The sequence below is a fragment of the Leptodactylus fuscus genome, chromosome 4, assembly GCF_031893055.1.
Source record: "Leptodactylus fuscus isolate aLepFus1 chromosome 4, aLepFus1.hap2, whole genome shotgun sequence".
Taxonomy (NCBI): Eukaryota; Metazoa; Chordata; class Amphibia; order Anura; family Leptodactylidae; genus Leptodactylus; species Leptodactylus fuscus.
The window spans coordinates 47,246,295-47,263,970 of record NC_134268.1 but is presented as its reverse complement, the minus strand read 5'-3'; the positions used below and the strand labels follow the sequence as shown (position 1 = coordinate 47,263,970).

General features: G+C 39.7%; 1 protein-coding gene across 2 annotated transcripts in view; it reads left to right on the top strand.

The window, feature by feature from the left end:
* Positions 1 to 17,676, top strand: part of CRISPLD1 (cysteine rich secretory protein LCCL domain containing 1) — a 63,622-nt gene that overhangs the window by 25,103 nt on the left and 20,843 nt on the right. For both annotated transcript variants that reach the window (XM_075270434.1, XM_075270433.1), the window contains exons 3-10: positions 5,228 to 5,346; positions 5,445 to 5,577; positions 6,480 to 6,595; positions 7,684 to 7,784; positions 10,281 to 10,460; positions 12,040 to 12,100; positions 14,028 to 14,094; positions 16,304 to 16,434. In XM_075270434.1, coding sequence (XP_075126535.1) covers positions 5,228 to 5,346; positions 5,445 to 5,577; positions 6,480 to 6,595; positions 7,684 to 7,784; positions 10,281 to 10,460; positions 12,040 to 12,100; positions 14,028 to 14,094; positions 16,304 to 16,434 — 908 coding nt within the window. The remainder of the gene's footprint in view (positions 1 to 5,227; positions 5,347 to 5,444; positions 5,578 to 6,479; positions 6,596 to 7,683; positions 7,785 to 10,280; positions 10,461 to 12,039; positions 12,101 to 14,027; positions 14,095 to 16,303; positions 16,435 to 17,676) is intronic.

Here is a 17,676-nt window from a genome sequence, read left to right as displayed (position 1 = left end):
TCAGTAAAGTTTGGAAAACCATAATAGCTAGCATAAAACATACATTAAACGTTCTTATTGTTCCCCTCCATGTTCACTGTATACATCAGGAAACGCTACGGGCCCATACTACATTTGGAATATAACATATCAACAGGTTTTTGTAACTATTGGAAATATTTATTTTTGTGGTGGAGAATCTATGTGACATATATAATGATTCCCTTATCTTGCACCATGAAGATTTATGGGGTGTTGTTGGTGGCATATTTGGAGTTGAAAATAAGTCTACCTGGTCACTGTAAAAAGTTCCTACTTTATAGCTCTACTTTTTCTTAAAGGGGTTGTCCGTCAGACTAACCGGTGTGAAAGCGAGGGAATTGTAAAATAGAAAAAAAAAACATTCTCTCCTGCCTCTGGAACTCTGTTGTCCACCATCAGTGCCCATTTGGTCGCACATTGGAACCTGGATGCCTGAAGTTCCGCATTGCACATGACTGCTTAGACCAATAAGTGAGTGACATCATCAGCACCTCTCTGGAGACTTCCGAAAGCCATTGACTGGTTTCGTGGTTTTGTCGGGTTCAGGAATTCTGGCATCCAGGTGCAAGACTGGATGGATGGAAGGCAGACAATGGAACAACAGGGACAAGGGAGTATGTTTTTTCTTTTTTCAATTTTACATCTCCACATGGGTATGTGAGTTATCCTAATAATGGACATTGAGTTTGGTTTTATATAACGGTGAGAAATATATAACTGGACAATTTATAAGAAATCAGTAAGTGGAAGTCAATCTGTTAACTTTCTCCCTTTTTTTTTACACCTACAATTTAACACAATTTAACAGTGGACAGATACTTTTTCAAGTTACAGAAACTGCTGAAGAGGTGAGAAAAGTTTGTCTGAGGCCAAAAGGACAGGTCTGGTATAAGGAATAAGGGCCAAAATAAGTATAAAACAAAATATAAAACCTCTTCCTGGATCTAGGAGGAAAAAAAAAATCAACGAGCGGGAAATTACACAAGTAAAATATATTGGTAAAAGAACAAGAGACTATACTTTTATTAGATGATGCCTCTGAAAGCATGGAGGAACACTACATACAGTGTATTTAATGCCTTGTCTGAGCGTCATAGAATCCTTTCCACAAGGTAGATGTTCCAGTAAATATAAAGATATTAGGTTCTTCTGTGGCTATGGCTGACACCTTTTTAGAAAGAAGTACAATCAAGTGTTTAGGATTGTAATATACCCTCTTAACCAGACCTGGGCAATGTGCGGCCCGGGGGCCACATCCGGCCCTCTGACTGCTTCTATCCGGCCCGCATAGCAAGTTGAAGTTTTTTCAAGGACCAGTGATAATGTCATCACAGCCTATCACCAGGATAGGCTATGACACGTTAATGAGCGGAGCCACACAGGACTGTGTGCTTGCTGCAAGCTGCCGGCAATGGAGGCTGCTGGATGATAAAGAGAGAAGAGACAGCATGTGTGAGCAAGAGGGGGGAACTAGAGGCAGATGTAGGGGGCAGTTAAACTGAATGCAGATGGAGGGGGGACATTCAATTAGGAGGCAGATGGAGGGTGACATTAAACTGGGGCAGCTGGAGGAGGATATTAAACCATGGGGGGTAGCTGGAGGGGGACATGTCTGCCTCTAGTTGCCCCAGTTTAATGTCCCCTTGCAACTATCCCCATTGTTTAATGTCCCCCTCCAGCTGCCCCAGGTTAATGTCCCCTCTAGTTTCTGCTAGTTTATACTGGGGCACCAGGAGAGGGACTTAATACTGTGGGACATTTGGAGGGAAACGTTATAATGTGGGGGTGTATAATGTATGGGTGACTGTAGGAGGATTTTACTTTTTGGGGCACATGGAAAAATTATTGAGAATGGGCAGAGTCAATGAAGTGGGTGGAGCTAAATTTACTGCTGTGCGCATGGCCCTCTAGAACCGTTACAATTTCTCATGTGGCCCCATGGGAAAATTAATTGCCCACCCCCGCTCTTAACAGTGGCCGACACAATAACTCAATGAAAATGCAAAAATATATTTCCTTGAGATTCAGAGTAATTGTGGCAACTATAGGCAAAATGGCAGAACAGTTGTATAAATCCAAAGAGTACAAATATGTTTATTTGCATATCTGAGTAAGATAAGATAAGAACACTATGAACAATCAACAAATGTCTTTATTTCCTCATTTATGATGTTATAACCCATAGTTAATACAAAAAAAAAGACATCTCCATACTTCTCCTTAGTCTAATACTCTAATAATTGCTGCTGTTATACTCTGCTATTCTCTGCTCTTTTAACACTACTAGGTTTGTAGGTAAGAGAACCACAAGTGCACAGAATGAGGTAATAAATCAATTCACCAGCTAACATCGGCCTCCTACTCAACCTTTCCCTTCTCCATAGAGCTCAGTGTGTGAGGATGAATATGCAGAGGAATCTAAACTAAACAAGCAGTCAGATTGAAGAAAGTGGTGAAGGAAACAGATCTCCTTAATGATATATTTTACAAAATTTATGTTCACGTTCACTATTCATTTATAAAAAGTTGTTTATAACTGGAGTTATGCTTTTAAAGTAAGAAACCTCCACCTGGAAGTAGGAGATCAGTGTTAAGAGCTGGGAAGAACTGAGGAGGAACATAGGAAAAAGGGTCTTGAAAGTAAATAATCTGTATGTGTGCTCTTCCATCCAAACTCCGCTCCCCCTCCCTTCACGGATATTCTCCTGCTGAGTTGAACTTCTAGGATTTTGTGTGTTTATTAATAGAGAGCTAAAAGAATAGAGGTTTTTGTCAGAGAGCTACACTTAACTAGACTTTACTCTCTATTTTTCTGTTTCTCTTTATCCTGTATGTTTAAAGTCTTAACAAAAAATAATTAAAATATAATGAAACCTCTAGAAGGACCCCTCTTTCAGAAGACCACCCTTTATCTGGACTAGACAGGACTTTCTATGACAGAGTTTCACTTTTACAATATAATATGAATATTGACCATATAGAAGACCACTGTTAGGGAATTCCCTGTTAAGAAATTCCCCAGTAGCTGCTGCTGGAACTTGGGTGGCAGGAGAAGGACAGAGATGGTAAGCCCTAATGCTAGACCCACTGAAAAGTCCGTACCTACTTGCCTCAACTAGACTAAGCGCTAGAGGACAACTAGGTGTCGGTACCATTCCTATAATAAGTGAACATTGAACACAGACAAGACAAACAACAAGGAGGGGGGTCAAACTAGCCAAGGAGCCATAACCAGATGGGTAACTAGGTACAAAATCAGAATCCAGAATAGTACTCGAGAGGGACAAGCAAAGGTCAGAATATAGATAATCAGAAAAACCATAATACACTAGCATACGTGAAGAGACTAGTAGCGCCCATATGTGGACTAATGGGTTCTATTTGGGAAGTGTGGAATACACCCTAGTTGTCAATCATAGAGCAACAAACATTAACTCTTAGCGAACCAAAGGGAATTCAGAGTACTGGCTGGACTGATACACTGCAATGAACTCCCAGCTGAGCAAAACAGGAAGCCCAGGAGAAGGAGATCATAAGTGGACACACGTCCCGCACCACACCATGAGGCTGGAGGATGGTGCAGAAGTCTGAACAGGCAATGTTGTTACAACCACTTTTCAATCCAGTTTTGGGTGGTCATCTTAAAGAGATTTCTTCATATCTTGATTTGTCTTATCATCTGAATAAAGGTAGTGGTGTTTTTTTTTTTACAAGGCATGTGACTGCAACCTAAGTAGAAATGTAAAATCATTTTGTGAGAGTTTACAGGATTAAGTCCTTGTGTGGAAGGTACTTGAATAAAACAAGAGTCAAGCTGACACTATAAATAAGGGCATCTAGCAGAAGACAGATATTGGTTGGTCCAGTAGACTCACAGAATACTGCCGGTATTGCATTCAGTTCTGTAACATACATTCCATATCTTTTTTCCTTTTCTTTGTTCTTGCAACTGTTGAGGTGCTGACAGTAGTGAAGTTGGCAAATTCTTTTAATGTGGTCACTATACAGTTACTATTAGGAGCACTTTGTTGCATACCATACTAGAGGTTTATATGTCTAAAATTTGTATTAGATAGGAGCAGAGACAGCACCGAGCTGTATATAGTGAAGTATTGTCAGCTGCCCTTGTGATGTAATTAAACAGAGGCAACTCTCACCTGAGTGAGTTGTGAAGGATTCACAACCACTGGACATGCTTTGGAACTATATAGCGGGGGCTTCCTCTCAGGGTGATATAGAGCAGCAGAATCCCTACCACCAACGGTGTCGAACAAATGCCAGAGGACCAAAGGAAAGGATCACCGCACCTCACTCAATTGATATTTCAACCTTCATTATTAAAGTTCAGAAACTACAATGCGTTTTGGGCACCTAATTGCCTTTTTATTTTTTATTTTTTTTTAAAGGCGTTGTATTTCTGAATTTTAATAAAGAAGGTTGAAATATCAATTGGATGATCCTTTCCTATGGTCCTCTAAAATTTGTATCAGGATTTGTTTATTGTGAAAAGTTTGGATTTGTTTTGATGACATATTCTAAAAGTTATTACATACAAAAAAATAAGACTTACATGTTCCTGAGTTGTTCTGTCTAGTTGTTGGATTTTCTCATCCATTTGTTTGACGGTTCATATTTATATTTTTAACTACAGTATGTCCGCTATAGCAAAAAATTATCTACAGTGAGGCAGATGTAAAACCATGTACCGTGTGATACATGGTCATTTATAATGTAAGCCTGTAGGCAACATATGCCACTGCTCGTCTCTATAGTGGTACACATTGCAGCCCTCTGTCAGAGGTATAGGCTCTGAAATATATTTGAAGTCTGGAAACTATCGGACTTCATTTAAATATGCTTCTTGAAACTGAGATGACAACCAACACGGGCCCCATTATAGTTGCCACAGGTGTCGGCATTTGAAGTATTTCCTAAAGAAATTGCCTGATGACCAATGACCGCACTACCCAGTTGTCTGGCCTGCTACAGTCTACACTGTAGACTTTACTCTCCAAATACCCATCACTCATGGTAATCCCCCCCCCCCCCCAGAGTTAGATTTGATAAAAGAACATCCTGAGACTTATATTATATATAGTGCTAACTATAATGGAGATCTCTGGAATATATTTTGTCTTCTTTGGATCATTTCAATCACAATATAAGACTTATATCCTACTGAGTCTTCATTCTTTTTTTTCCTAAGATATGGGATGTAGAATTGGAACGTTCTGCTGAATCATGGGCTGCAACTTGTCTATGGGAGCATGGTCCTGCAAATTTGCTTCCATCGATTGGGCAGAATTTGGGTGCTCATTGGGGAAGGTAAGAGAAATATCTATCAGTTTTTAGAAAACAAAATGTAATTTCTATGTATACAATGTATATACAATATGCAAACATATTTTGTACTTCTTCTAAAGATACAGGCCACCCACTTACCACGTCCAGGCTTGGTATGATGAAGTCCGAGATTATACGTTTCCATATCCACAAGAGTGTAACCCTTACTGTCCATTCAGGTGTTCTGGCCCTGTATGTACTCACTATACACAGGTATGTTTTAGATCAACCATGACTAGTAATTTGAATGGGGAATCTTGTGAACTCAAAGTTTATTTAGCGCCCCTTGTACTTTATTTTATTAATACAATTCTTTGCTTTAAGTGCAAATGGGATTCCTACCACATTCTATCTATAGAACATATAGAAATATTCTTAGTTGCGCCATTCTTCTCTTATTCCTCTTAGAAAAGTATAAATCACATGCAGACTTGGTGTTGCCAGTTTTATGTGTCATTGGGTTGTGTCCCTACACATGGTCTCTGCAAGCCCCATTCACGAACAACAATTATATATAATAAATAATAATTAATCAAGACCAATATCATTGGGTAACCAGGCCATGGTGTTTGACATTGGACTCTATACAAAAACACAAACCATAAAATCCCCCATTTTATTAATCGTGTCATAATCCAAGTAAAAAATGCTAAAATCCATCTCTACCCAAGCTGGGTGACTTAATGTTTGCAGAGTGCTCTACGCATTTTTGAAGCAGATTCGGAGACTAAATCCCGAACGGGGACCAGGCACAGTTGTGAACCTAGCCTTAAGCAAACTCCCACAGGATTACTTTGAATCTTCTAGAATCTGAATCTACATGTGCCTTCTAGTATGACTATCTGTATGAGGCAAAACAAGGGGGAGGGGGGACAAAATCCAAAAGCCTAGAAAAGAGGAGAAACATTAAACCCTAGGCAGACAATAGGGAGGAACTGGAATCCTATGGACGTTCCCCTAAATAAAAGGGTGGCTGTGAATAGGGAATAAGTGTGCGCAATGCCACAACCCCTTTAACCTGTGTTCAGAGATGACAATATTTATAGGACATTGCAAATTTCATTATTTGTATAATATTATTAGTGGTATTAACTCTTTCTGTGTTTTATGCTTAGGTGGTCTGGGCAACAAGCAGCAGAATTGGTTGTGCTATAAACCTGTGTCATAACATGAATGTCTGGGGACAGATCTGGCCAAAGGCGATCTATTTGGTGTGCAATTACTCCCCAAAGTAAGTTGCATTTAATTCTGTACTATTTTATAAAAGTTAAGCCTAGAGGTCCAACTATTGCATATATATATCTTAAATAGAGATGAGCGAGTAGTACTCGATCGAGTAGGTATTTGATTGAATACTACGGTATTCAAAATACTCGTACTCGATCGAATATCACTCGCTGTTCAAATGTAAAATTTCGATGCAGAACCAACATTGATTGGCCGAATCAACGCTGGTTCTTCTCCTACCTTTAGAAGTCTTCTCCGTGCAGCGTCCCCGCGGTGTCTTCTGGCTCTGAATTCACTCTGCCAGGCATCGGGCCTGGGCAGAGCCGACTGCACATGTCCGCTTGTAGTGCGGGCATGCGCAGTTGGCTCTGCCCAGGCCCGATGCCTGGCAGAGTGAATTCAGAGCCAGAAGATGCCGCAGGGACGCTGCACGGAGAAGACTTCTTGGAGGATCCGGCCCGACCCTCAGTCGTGGACTTGGTAAGTATAATTTGATCGAATGTAGCCTACCCCTGAAACGAGCATTTTCCCCCCATAGACTATAATAGGGTTTGATATTCGATTCGAGTAGTCGAATATTGAGGGGCTACTCGAAACGAATATCGAACCTCGAACACTTTACTGTTCGCTCATCTCTAATGTTAAAGTGATGTCAACAAATAACACTTCCAATATTGTATGACCTCTGGGGATCTCTTTGCTGAATCCCTTCACCAGTCGTGAGAACAGAGATCTCTGAGCCCTCTGTGCATAAGGCATGTTACTGAGCATGAATGGCTACTGCTTTATTTACTTCTATGAGAGTGAGAAAGATATCCAGGTATAGTCAGCCCAAAGTAGTAAATGGAACATTTGTCACATAAACACACCATAGCTCCATTTACACATGGGACTCAGGACCCCTATTCTTGTGAATGGTAGAGATTCCAGTGGTAGAACCCCGCAGACCATTATTCCTACTCTGTGGATAGGGTTAAGCGTTGTCCATTATAGGAATAGCTATATACAATGTGGTGCATTACATTTTTGCCATTCAAAACAATATCATTTAAGTTGGTTTTAAATTAATGATATATATATTTTTTTTTAAAGGGGAAATTGGTGGGGCCACGCTCCCTATAAACATGGCCGCCCTTGTTCAGCTTGCCCACCTAGTTATGGAGGAGGCTGCAGGGAAAATCTGTGTTACCGAGGTACAGTATACATTGTTACTTCAAGAGCTTTTACCAGTGTGTTCCAAAAAATATAATCCCTAGACCAATAGTGTTTGCGCTCTTCAAAACATATGATCTTTAGTAATATTAGTTATGGTATACAGTATGTATTTTAGCCCAAGGCTTCATTCACACTTATGCTGATTTTGGGGGGAAATTATTTTCTAGCTAGAGCAATGTCTTTACACTGCCTGCTTTGGGGATTTCTGGGGGTGTACAATGGTTAATGTGGATAAAAAGTACTATACAAGGGCATTATATGATCATGTTTGCTGTTTAGGGATATATGGACAATGGATGGATCTACATAAACAGTTGAATGACGTTTTAAAGATAGAATGGGCCTTGAAGGAAATCCTCAGGTTTATCTGAGGGCAGCATAAAGTAGTGAAAGAAATCCTGATCCCATTGTTACATCACTTTTTGGATGTTTTGTGGTATTTTTCATTATTAAGAAAAAAAAAACAGCTCTTGTGGGAGTTGAGTGCTAAATACTTGTATTCCTTCATATTGGACTACCCTGGTCCTTCTGCTATTGATTGATTGCTTTCTCCCTATATTGTACATAGTGAGAAAGCTGTTACTGGTGTTCTGTATGGGAGGGCAATGCAGTCAGTGTCACACAGTGGTTCCTTGGACCTGCCAGATAAAATAATCCTGTAGGCCCAACCTCCCAAAACCTCTAGGAAATGGACCATCCATGGTTGTGTTGGAGCCTGGATCCACATTGGGGCCAATCTGACACTGGTGGCCGCTCATAAATATCATTAAGAGGTCTCCCATTGTAGCTCATGTGCGTGATTTTGTGAATACTACTACAAGACATCCAGTACCATGGCAATTACACCTTTGTGTCTTTCATTACTTTGTATTGCTCTCAAGTACTGCAGAATGAAAATGGTGGCCTAGTTTTATATGTATAATTATAGACAGACATAAGTCAACTTTTGGCTAGTAGAAAGTAAAATTAATGTATTATAGCAATAATATTGTATCTATATTATTTCAATAGACCCCAGTCTATTGGAGCCTAAACTGTATTGTGTCCCTACTAACTAGATTTGCCTTTAAAGTATGGGAATTGACAGGGATCTAGGGAGGCGGGGGTAGCAATGGCACCTCGGTCTACTTCCTGATGGGGTGGAAGACGTCTTCTTCACATGTAGACATCAGCATTTTAAATGGGGCACAAGTGTAAGGGGGCTGTGATGGTTTAGGACTTTAGGAATATATTATAATTGCAGCCATCTAGGTACAGTAGTTGTCTACGTAAAATATTTACTGGTGATTTTTTTGATGTTTAATGGAAATTTTATTTAAAGGGGTTGTTCAGACTAAAAATAGTTAAAAAATAATGGTAGAATTGTATAAAATAAATGTTACTCCCTATTATATATGTCCCTACCAGTTTCTTTAGACTGGCCCCCAGCAGTGACATCCTGACATCAGTGGTGGTGACAGGAAGTGCAGAAGTCACATGTCCATGTCAGGACATCATTACTGGTTCCTGAAATACAGAGACCTGCAGTGTACCAGAGTGTCACCAACAGGGGGGTCTACAAAGTGACTATTACTACTTTTATTATTTTATACCATTTTAACATTTTTTGGTGACTGGACAACCCCTTTAATTGTACACTGAATAGTATATTATTGCTTCTAATTTATGTATTATTTGTTTATTTATATAACACCATTAATTCCATGGTGTTTTACATTTGGGGGTTTACATACAGTACACAAAATATACAAACAAATGTAATACTAACATTATAATTGCAGCCAAGTATTTATCTTACACCGCAGTTTTGTACGTTTCATGCCTAGATTATAATAACAAATATTGTAATTTTGTGACGCCGATATTTATTTTAGTTATGGGCAAATATACACATCAAATGTGAATCATTGCATTGAATATGCAAAATGTAAAAATAACCTGCACGGTATTGTTAGTCGAACTAGCTTGGCACTTACTCATGGATGATAATATTTACCTATTGCCGTGAAAGGGCCGTGTATCTGGTATTTCTGTGGATTCATACAGAATAAGCCATATTTTGTAAGACATTTCAACACTGGAGTCATGCCTCCTGACATGAGGATTAATGGCCATCTTGATGTCCCCTGGAGAAATAGTTTGGTGGTCTCACCTCAGTCTCCAGTGAACCAGTCTTCTTTTTTTAAACCACAACTAGTAATTAGGTTGAGATTTACACAGTTGGCAGTCGTGTAGGGAAGATGCTTATTACTGGTCTGGCCATGCTTGTTCCTAGAGATCAAACAAGGTCACTTGAGTGTGTAGTATGCGTTCCCGGGCCCAATCCCAACATACATTTCTTCACCCAACCTCAGCTATAACATCTTTTTAAAAATACACTATGAAGTGGGATTTAACCGTAACCAATATTGTGTATATGTTTAGATATATTTCTTATATTGTATGTATCCATATGGTTGCTTTTGCTTCAACAGATGGTTCAGATTTGCACTATCCTATTCCTGAACCTGAGGAAGAAACCAATGAGATCGAGAGACAACGGTCAACCTCGCTCGACACAACTTCACAGAGTCGTGCGAGGACTCACTCTCCAACAAGTTCCACCAGAACCGACAGCTATGATAGCAATGAAGTGATCAGTACAGAACAAATGTGTGAGTACCTGATGTTACTCTGGGATGTTCATTGCAAGTTGTCGTAACTTTATTATTTGGTAGTTGTAGTGTCATTCAGCAGAATGGTTGTCTACATATGTGTTACCACATGGCGTGTTGCTCTATTGCTTCAGGTGATTGGTACAAAGTTTGGATGTCAGCCACTGACCGATCTGATACTGTTGACCTAACCTATGAATAGGTCATCATTAACAAATATCTTCAGATCCTGGACAACCTCTTTAACCATCTCGGCCATTTTCTGCTGATTATTAGGTCTCCTTGGTATTTACTGTTATCTAGAGCACCGGCTGGGCATTGGCATCAGTCTTTGTTCCCATCACCTTCTTTTTTTTAAGGGTAGGCCATAAATATCTAGTCAGAGCAGGGCTAACATCCCGCCCCACATAGATAAACTATTTGGAGGTGCATAGGGTATCAGTACTATACAGCGCATGGAGCTGGAAACGAGTGGCTCTGTTCATTGTAAAGTGTCCAAACACCATTACAGGAGCTCTAGTCCCATTGACTTTAATGTTTGCTACTAGAGATGAGCGAGTACTGTTCAGATCAGCCGATCTGAACAGCACGCACGCATTGAAATGAATGGAAGCACCTGGTACTTCCGCTTTGATGCCGGCCGGCCGCTTAACCCCCCGCGTGCCGGCTACGTCCATTCATTTCTATGTGAGCATGCTGTTCGGATCGGCTGATTGGAACAGTACTCGCTCATCTCTATTTGCTACGTCTCTAGACTGTTGATGGTATTGTAGCATGACTAAAGATCTGTTCACTTCTGTATTATTTCACTTGTTCTGGTCTTTTATAAAAGCACAATAATGGCAAGAACAGCAATGCAGGATTTGTTACAAGACAGGCACCGATGATTGTAATGGGCTCTGTCCAGTTTCTAGTGTCTAACATTGTGTTTTCTGTGCTATGCTATTTTGTCTGGCATTTTGATTGAATTTGTGTCAGAGGCTCCAAACACTGGTGTGAACAAAGCCTAAATCTACAAGGTGTGACATAACTAACATGCAATGATAGGACCAGTGTTGGATTTGCGTTCATTGGGTCCACCAGAAGAAATGATACTAGAACACATAAAACTCCATCACAAGCTTTGTTGCTCTCTTTGTTCATCCAGTACTTATCAATAAGGCTGACCAAATCAATCATTAGGACTAAGACCATGATAACTATAATGCTGTGGTCGTGGATCCACTGTGTCACTAAACTGCTTGGACAATGGGCCACGTGAGGGCATTGTCTAAGTTATCCCCTGGGGTTCCCCCTGTAACTTTGCTACTGGAATCTGGATTTTGTTATAGGAGACCATAAGACTGCTACATCTAGGAGTAGTCCTCCTAAGATTAGGGATAGCTCGAACCAAGTGGGCCAAATTAACACTTTGTGGGAGCAATTTCATAACACATGATATTTGTTTGGCATCAGCCTGTTGTTTAAAAAGGAACTGATATAAAATGACTTACTCCATTTACGCTATATAATTTACATTATGAATTGCCATTTAGTTGTAATATTTTCCTCTTTAATATTTTATTTATTTTACTTGCAGCTCAGATTGTATCTTGTGATGTCAGATTAAGGGATCAATGTAAAGGGACAACGTGCAACAGGTAACTGAACACCTGCAATATCATGTAATATTGGAAGAATCGCTTATGTTTAACATTATTTATGGAATACAAAGTTGTTACTGCAACATTACAGATGGAATGAGCCAGCCGTGTATACACATTTACTATTATACATTTTTTAATAGTGAAGGGCAAACCACTTCATTAAGAGTCAGTTTTGAACCCAATATCCCAAATTGTTTGGTTTTAACAAAACCAAACAATTGGGGATTCGTCCTGCATGATCTACTGTATAATGACCACCATGTTATGCATTGCGGTAAATTATTAAGAATATAATAGATGGAGTCTCGGGAGGTGAAAAAAAAAAATAAAAAAAAAAAATTTCATATTCCCTTACCACTTTTGGGGCTTCTCGTAGTACCTGGTGCTCTCTGAAGGAGGATCAAAAAAAGTGAGGAAAGGTGAGTTTTATTTTTTACACCTCCCCTGTGCCTCCACCATTATACTCTGGGATCTATAGAGACCCCAGAGTATAATAATTTTACTTCTGGTTCTATCCAAACTTGTTTAACCCAAAATGAATCCAGGACTTCAGCCACCTTAAACAAAACAACTCTTTGAAGGTTCGCCCATCTCTAAATTTTAGCTAGATCAGAAATTTTCATAAGGGGTTTTCCAGGAATCAAATATTGATGACTTATATATATAGGATAGGTCATCAATATGTGGTTGTGGGGGTCTGATACCTGGGAGCCCATAGATCGGCAGCTTTATGTGGCCGCAGTTTTTAGGTGAGAACTGCTTCTATGCTTTTGCTATGTTATGTTATGAGATCAGTTTGCACAACCCTTATAAAATATACGGTGTTGTATAAAACATTGTTGTATTAAACACTCATAATCCTGTCTGATCTGATATTGATAATTCATTATTGGGTTAACAGTTCAATGGAAAACCTCTAATTCCATTAGTGTTGTGGCAACTGATGATAATGACAGTGGCCAATGGACCCTGTTGACTAAGGCCTCATTCACATCTGTGTCAGTAATCCGTTCGGAGGGGTCCGCATGGGGTCCCCCACAAATGGACTACTGAACACATTGACAAGCGGTGTGCAGTGAAACGGAGCCTTTGATATAGATGTGAATAAAGTCTTCCTACCTGAATTCTTTAATTTTTTCACATCCTAAGCATAATACAGTAGGTAGTACCTGAATAATAGAAGTGCTGGTAGTGTGTATTGTGTTAGGGTTGGAAATATTAGTTGAGTGCTTATTTTGAGCAGTGTAATTTATATGGAAAAGTGGAAAGTGGAAAAAGAAGCAGAAAAGACAATGTTGAACAACTATAAAAACGTCTATATACAGTACAAGGCTGATACAATAATAATTTTCAATGTTAAATATCACTGTATTTTCACATCTAAGTGATTAATTTGCATACTAAACGATGTTGCTGTTACATGTAGTTGAACTGTATTTAACTATAGAGGTGCGGCTCTTCACTTAAAGAGGGTCTATCGCCACTTCCACCAACTCCAACTCTTTCCACCTTCAGTAGGTGCAGCTGCACTGAGTCCAGTTGGAATTTTACTCTATATCCTACCATAACTTAGTATTGTTAGTATCCATTATGCTAATTGGGATATCTACTGTCAGGTGGGCGGCCCTTTTCTGTCTACTCCAGCTTCAACACACCCACCTGACACTATAGAGCCTAATTAGCATATTAGGTAACTAACAGCAATGACTGCTCAAAAATAGTGAAGGCTGTAAAAAATAAATTCCTACTGCACCAGTGTCAATTGATTGGAGCCTATTGATGGATGTGACGAGTTGGAAGAGCTGCCGGTGGTGAAAGGTCCTCTCGAAATAAACCTAATCGCAAACTTGTTTTGGTGAAATATAGCTTTGAATATGTTTTTATTAGAGTATTATACTACAGTTTACATTCTTATTTTTAGGTATGAATGTTCAGCCGGCTGTTTGGAGAGCAGCGCCAAAGTCATTGGAAGTGTATTTTATGAAATGGTGAGCATCTCTTAAAAAAAACAACAAACACAATGAAGATTCATCTAAAATTTGTCAGTTTAACTTACAACTTTTTGATGTTTTCTAGCTTTATGTAAAAAAAAAACAACTTACTGATTGTTTTATGGATGTATTTCAGGAGCAAACTGATGAAACTTACTTTTATTCAGTACTTTACCGTAACTTCAAAATCGTACTTTTTAGCGCCGGTCTGGAAGTCCAGATTTTAAAGATAATGTTTATTAGAATGTTTCATCTATTTGCTCTTCTATTGAACCTTCTTTGGGACATTCATAAAATCGCTTTGATCATTAAAGGGAATCTATCACCTCTATCTTGTCTATTTATCTAAAAGTTAAGATCTGAAAAAAAATTCTACATGAGTTCAGGATTTCAGCAGATTGTCGGTAATTGGCCATTTGCGCGAAATAATTTGGTCAGGTAATGACAGATGAATGGAGGACACAGTTGAAATCGTCCGTCTGTGCCAAGAAAATGTTCTTACGGTATCTGTGCTTAGCAGAGGGTCTATGGACGGCCGACGGTCTAAGTGTCTCGGATTTTCAATGACAGGTGCAGTTTTGAAACTTGAAATCTAAAACACGGAATGTTTATTTTCCTTATGTAACACAAACTTCAGACTTTTTTCCACAGTAAATAGCCATTGGAGGTCATTGGAGGGCAATGGAGGTCATTAGAGGGTTTCCACATTTAGATAACCCTTTCCTTTCTCATTCGGCCGTTCTCACGATCCATTAATAGGTTTTCTACATCTATTATCTTCTTTTGGCTATTTTTAGGAATAAGTTGACGTGTCATGTGACTAGTTGCTATAAAAAGATGCTACTAGTTCAATGCTACATACCATAGTGTTAGAAGGGTTCATTCACAAAGCAGATTTACTAACACGGTCTAAAAGTTACAGTCCAAAGTTAGACTAGACAGTCTTAAAATGCATCTGATTTATCACAGTGTCTGTTGCAGGATAATAAATCTGTTGCATTATTACTCTGTCTAGTCTAGCTTTACGCCTCCTCTTAGTTGACTTCATTTATGTTGAAAAGTTTTGGCACGTGTTTGCTGCATGGTGCTAAATATATCCTGCCCGCTTTTCACAAAGCTACTTGATAAATGTAAAATGTATGCATTTTTCTTAGTGGATGTTCACACACAATAATTTGATGCAGATTTGGAGGTAGATTGAAAATCGGTATCAAATTCTCCCTTCAATGTGTTTATAATGGTAGGCAGTGATCAAATAAGATAATACATGGGTGTCTAATAGAGATGAGCGAACACTTACTAAGTCCACGAGTGACGGTCGAGCTGGATTCTCCTTGAAGTCTTCTCCCGGTGCAGCGTCCCCGCGTCTTCTTCCGCTGGAATTCCCTCTGCCTAGGCATCGGGGCCTAGGCAAAGCCGACTGCGCATGCGCAGTCATGCGCGGACATGCGCAGTCGGCTCTTCCCAGCCCGACGCCTGAGCAGAGCCGACTGCGCATGCGAGGGCATGCCCGCGCATGCGCAGTTGGCTCTGCCTAGGCCGGATGCCTAGGCAGAGTGAATTCCAGCCGGAAGACGCCGCCGGGACGCTGCACGGAGAAGACTTCTAAAGGTAAGAGAAGAACCAGCGTTGATTGTCAGAATGTATAGCATTCTGCTAATAAACACTGGTTCTGCATCAAACCTTAAACTTCGAACAGCTAGTAGTGTTTGATCGAGTACGAGTATTTTGAATACCGTAGTAATCGATCGAACACTACTCGCTCATCTCTAGTGTCTAAGAAATAACGTATCAGTAATAATAATGGACCACTCCCCTTCATCTGTTTCTGTCTCGCTCGACTCCTCCTTCACTTCCCTTCTTCACTGACTTCTTTGCAACCTTCTCTGTCTGTGAGCTCTAACACATCTCCAATGAAGATGGATAGAAAGATCTGGCAGTTACCTGAGCAGTTTAGAAGAGAGCGGAGAGATAGAAGACAAAGAGCCTGATAAGTGGAGAGAGAAGCGTTTTTCTTTATCATATCTTACAAAGTTTGCTACATTCACCTGAACTACTGATTTAGCAAGAAAGAATGGGTACATTTTAAGGATACAAAACAAAGATATTGGTTTATTTCATTATGAAGTTCATTGAGTATTTTCTTATTCTTTGATTCATTCTTTCATTCATTTATTCTTTCATCATTCATTCATTCCTTTCTCAGCAATCGAGTATTTGTAGAGCGGCCATACATGCTGGTGTAATGGACAATGAAGGGGGATGGGTAGATGTTACACGACAAGGGAGGAGAAATTACTTTATAAAGTCTTACAGAAATGGAGTCCAGGCAATCGGGTGAGTTCCTCTGTAAAGAATTTTATTCTCAAATTTTTTTTAAATCCTGTTTCTGTTCATGTCTTACTGACATAGGTCCCACAAATGATTTCTAAGCGTTTTAAGTTGACATTATTGTAATGTTATATTATTATATTTATTGTTATATTACACGTGCATGTTATTAAGGAGATCATTGGAATAGGGATCCATGATGTTCTTGAATTGTAAGATTCCAAGAGTTGAGCCTTATTTATAACGTAAACCAGGAGCATACCTGGGGGGTATCTAGATGTGTGTTTCGGGGGCTGGTTATCAGAGATGCAGAATAAGGGCAGTTAACTGAGACTTTGCTCTGGGTGGAGGAAAGTCATGTTAAATCTGTGATTTCCACATTTTGGGCATCCATTAGTACGGCACAATTTTACAGTTTAACTTGATATTACTACGGTGTAATCATAACTTAAAACAATATAGAAAGATTAGCACCAAGGGCTGCTTAACAGAAAACAGAAAATGGAAGACCCGCAGTGAAGGGTACAAGTCAGATGTACTCTAACCTTAGATGGTTGTGGACATCCTGTAACAGTATGCAAGCCTGTATCAAGTGGTCACCTTGGTGAATAGAAAAAGCAGCTGGGTGCCCTCCGATGCTCTTCGGAATACAAACGTCATGGAGCCCAGACTGAATGTGGTACTGGCTAAGTAACCCAAAAAAGAAGGCAGGCAGCGCTAGTTCATCCCACAGAATTTCAGATCTTCTTTATCCAAAATAGAAAGGAAGATCTGGAATTCTGCATGTCTGTGAGGTGTACAAGTGTTGGATGCGTTACTCACCCTGTACCACATCCAGTCTACAGTGTCACCAAGTCAACAATTACGCTATTTTCACACTTGCATTGGGGTTTCTGTTCTTTGGGTCCAATTGGTGCCCAATCTGCTTAAAAAGTGACAACCCACAAAAACTATAATAGACCGTATAATTGGTATTGCTGAGTTTCCACCTGGTTTCCACCTGAAAAAACTGGAAACCGGTGACACAGGTGTGAACCTAGTTTTAGTCAAACAATAAAATCCTTGTAATGGAATAGTTGTAGGGCAGGAGGCAACGCTGAAGCAGTAACCGCTGGACCTAAGCCCTGGTGCCTGAGGGAGACCAGAACCTCATAGGCCATAAAGCAGACAGCAGTATTATGACTGACATATGATAGGTAAGGGGTTTTGCTAAATATAGTATATTGAGATGTGACAGTTTCAAGTTCC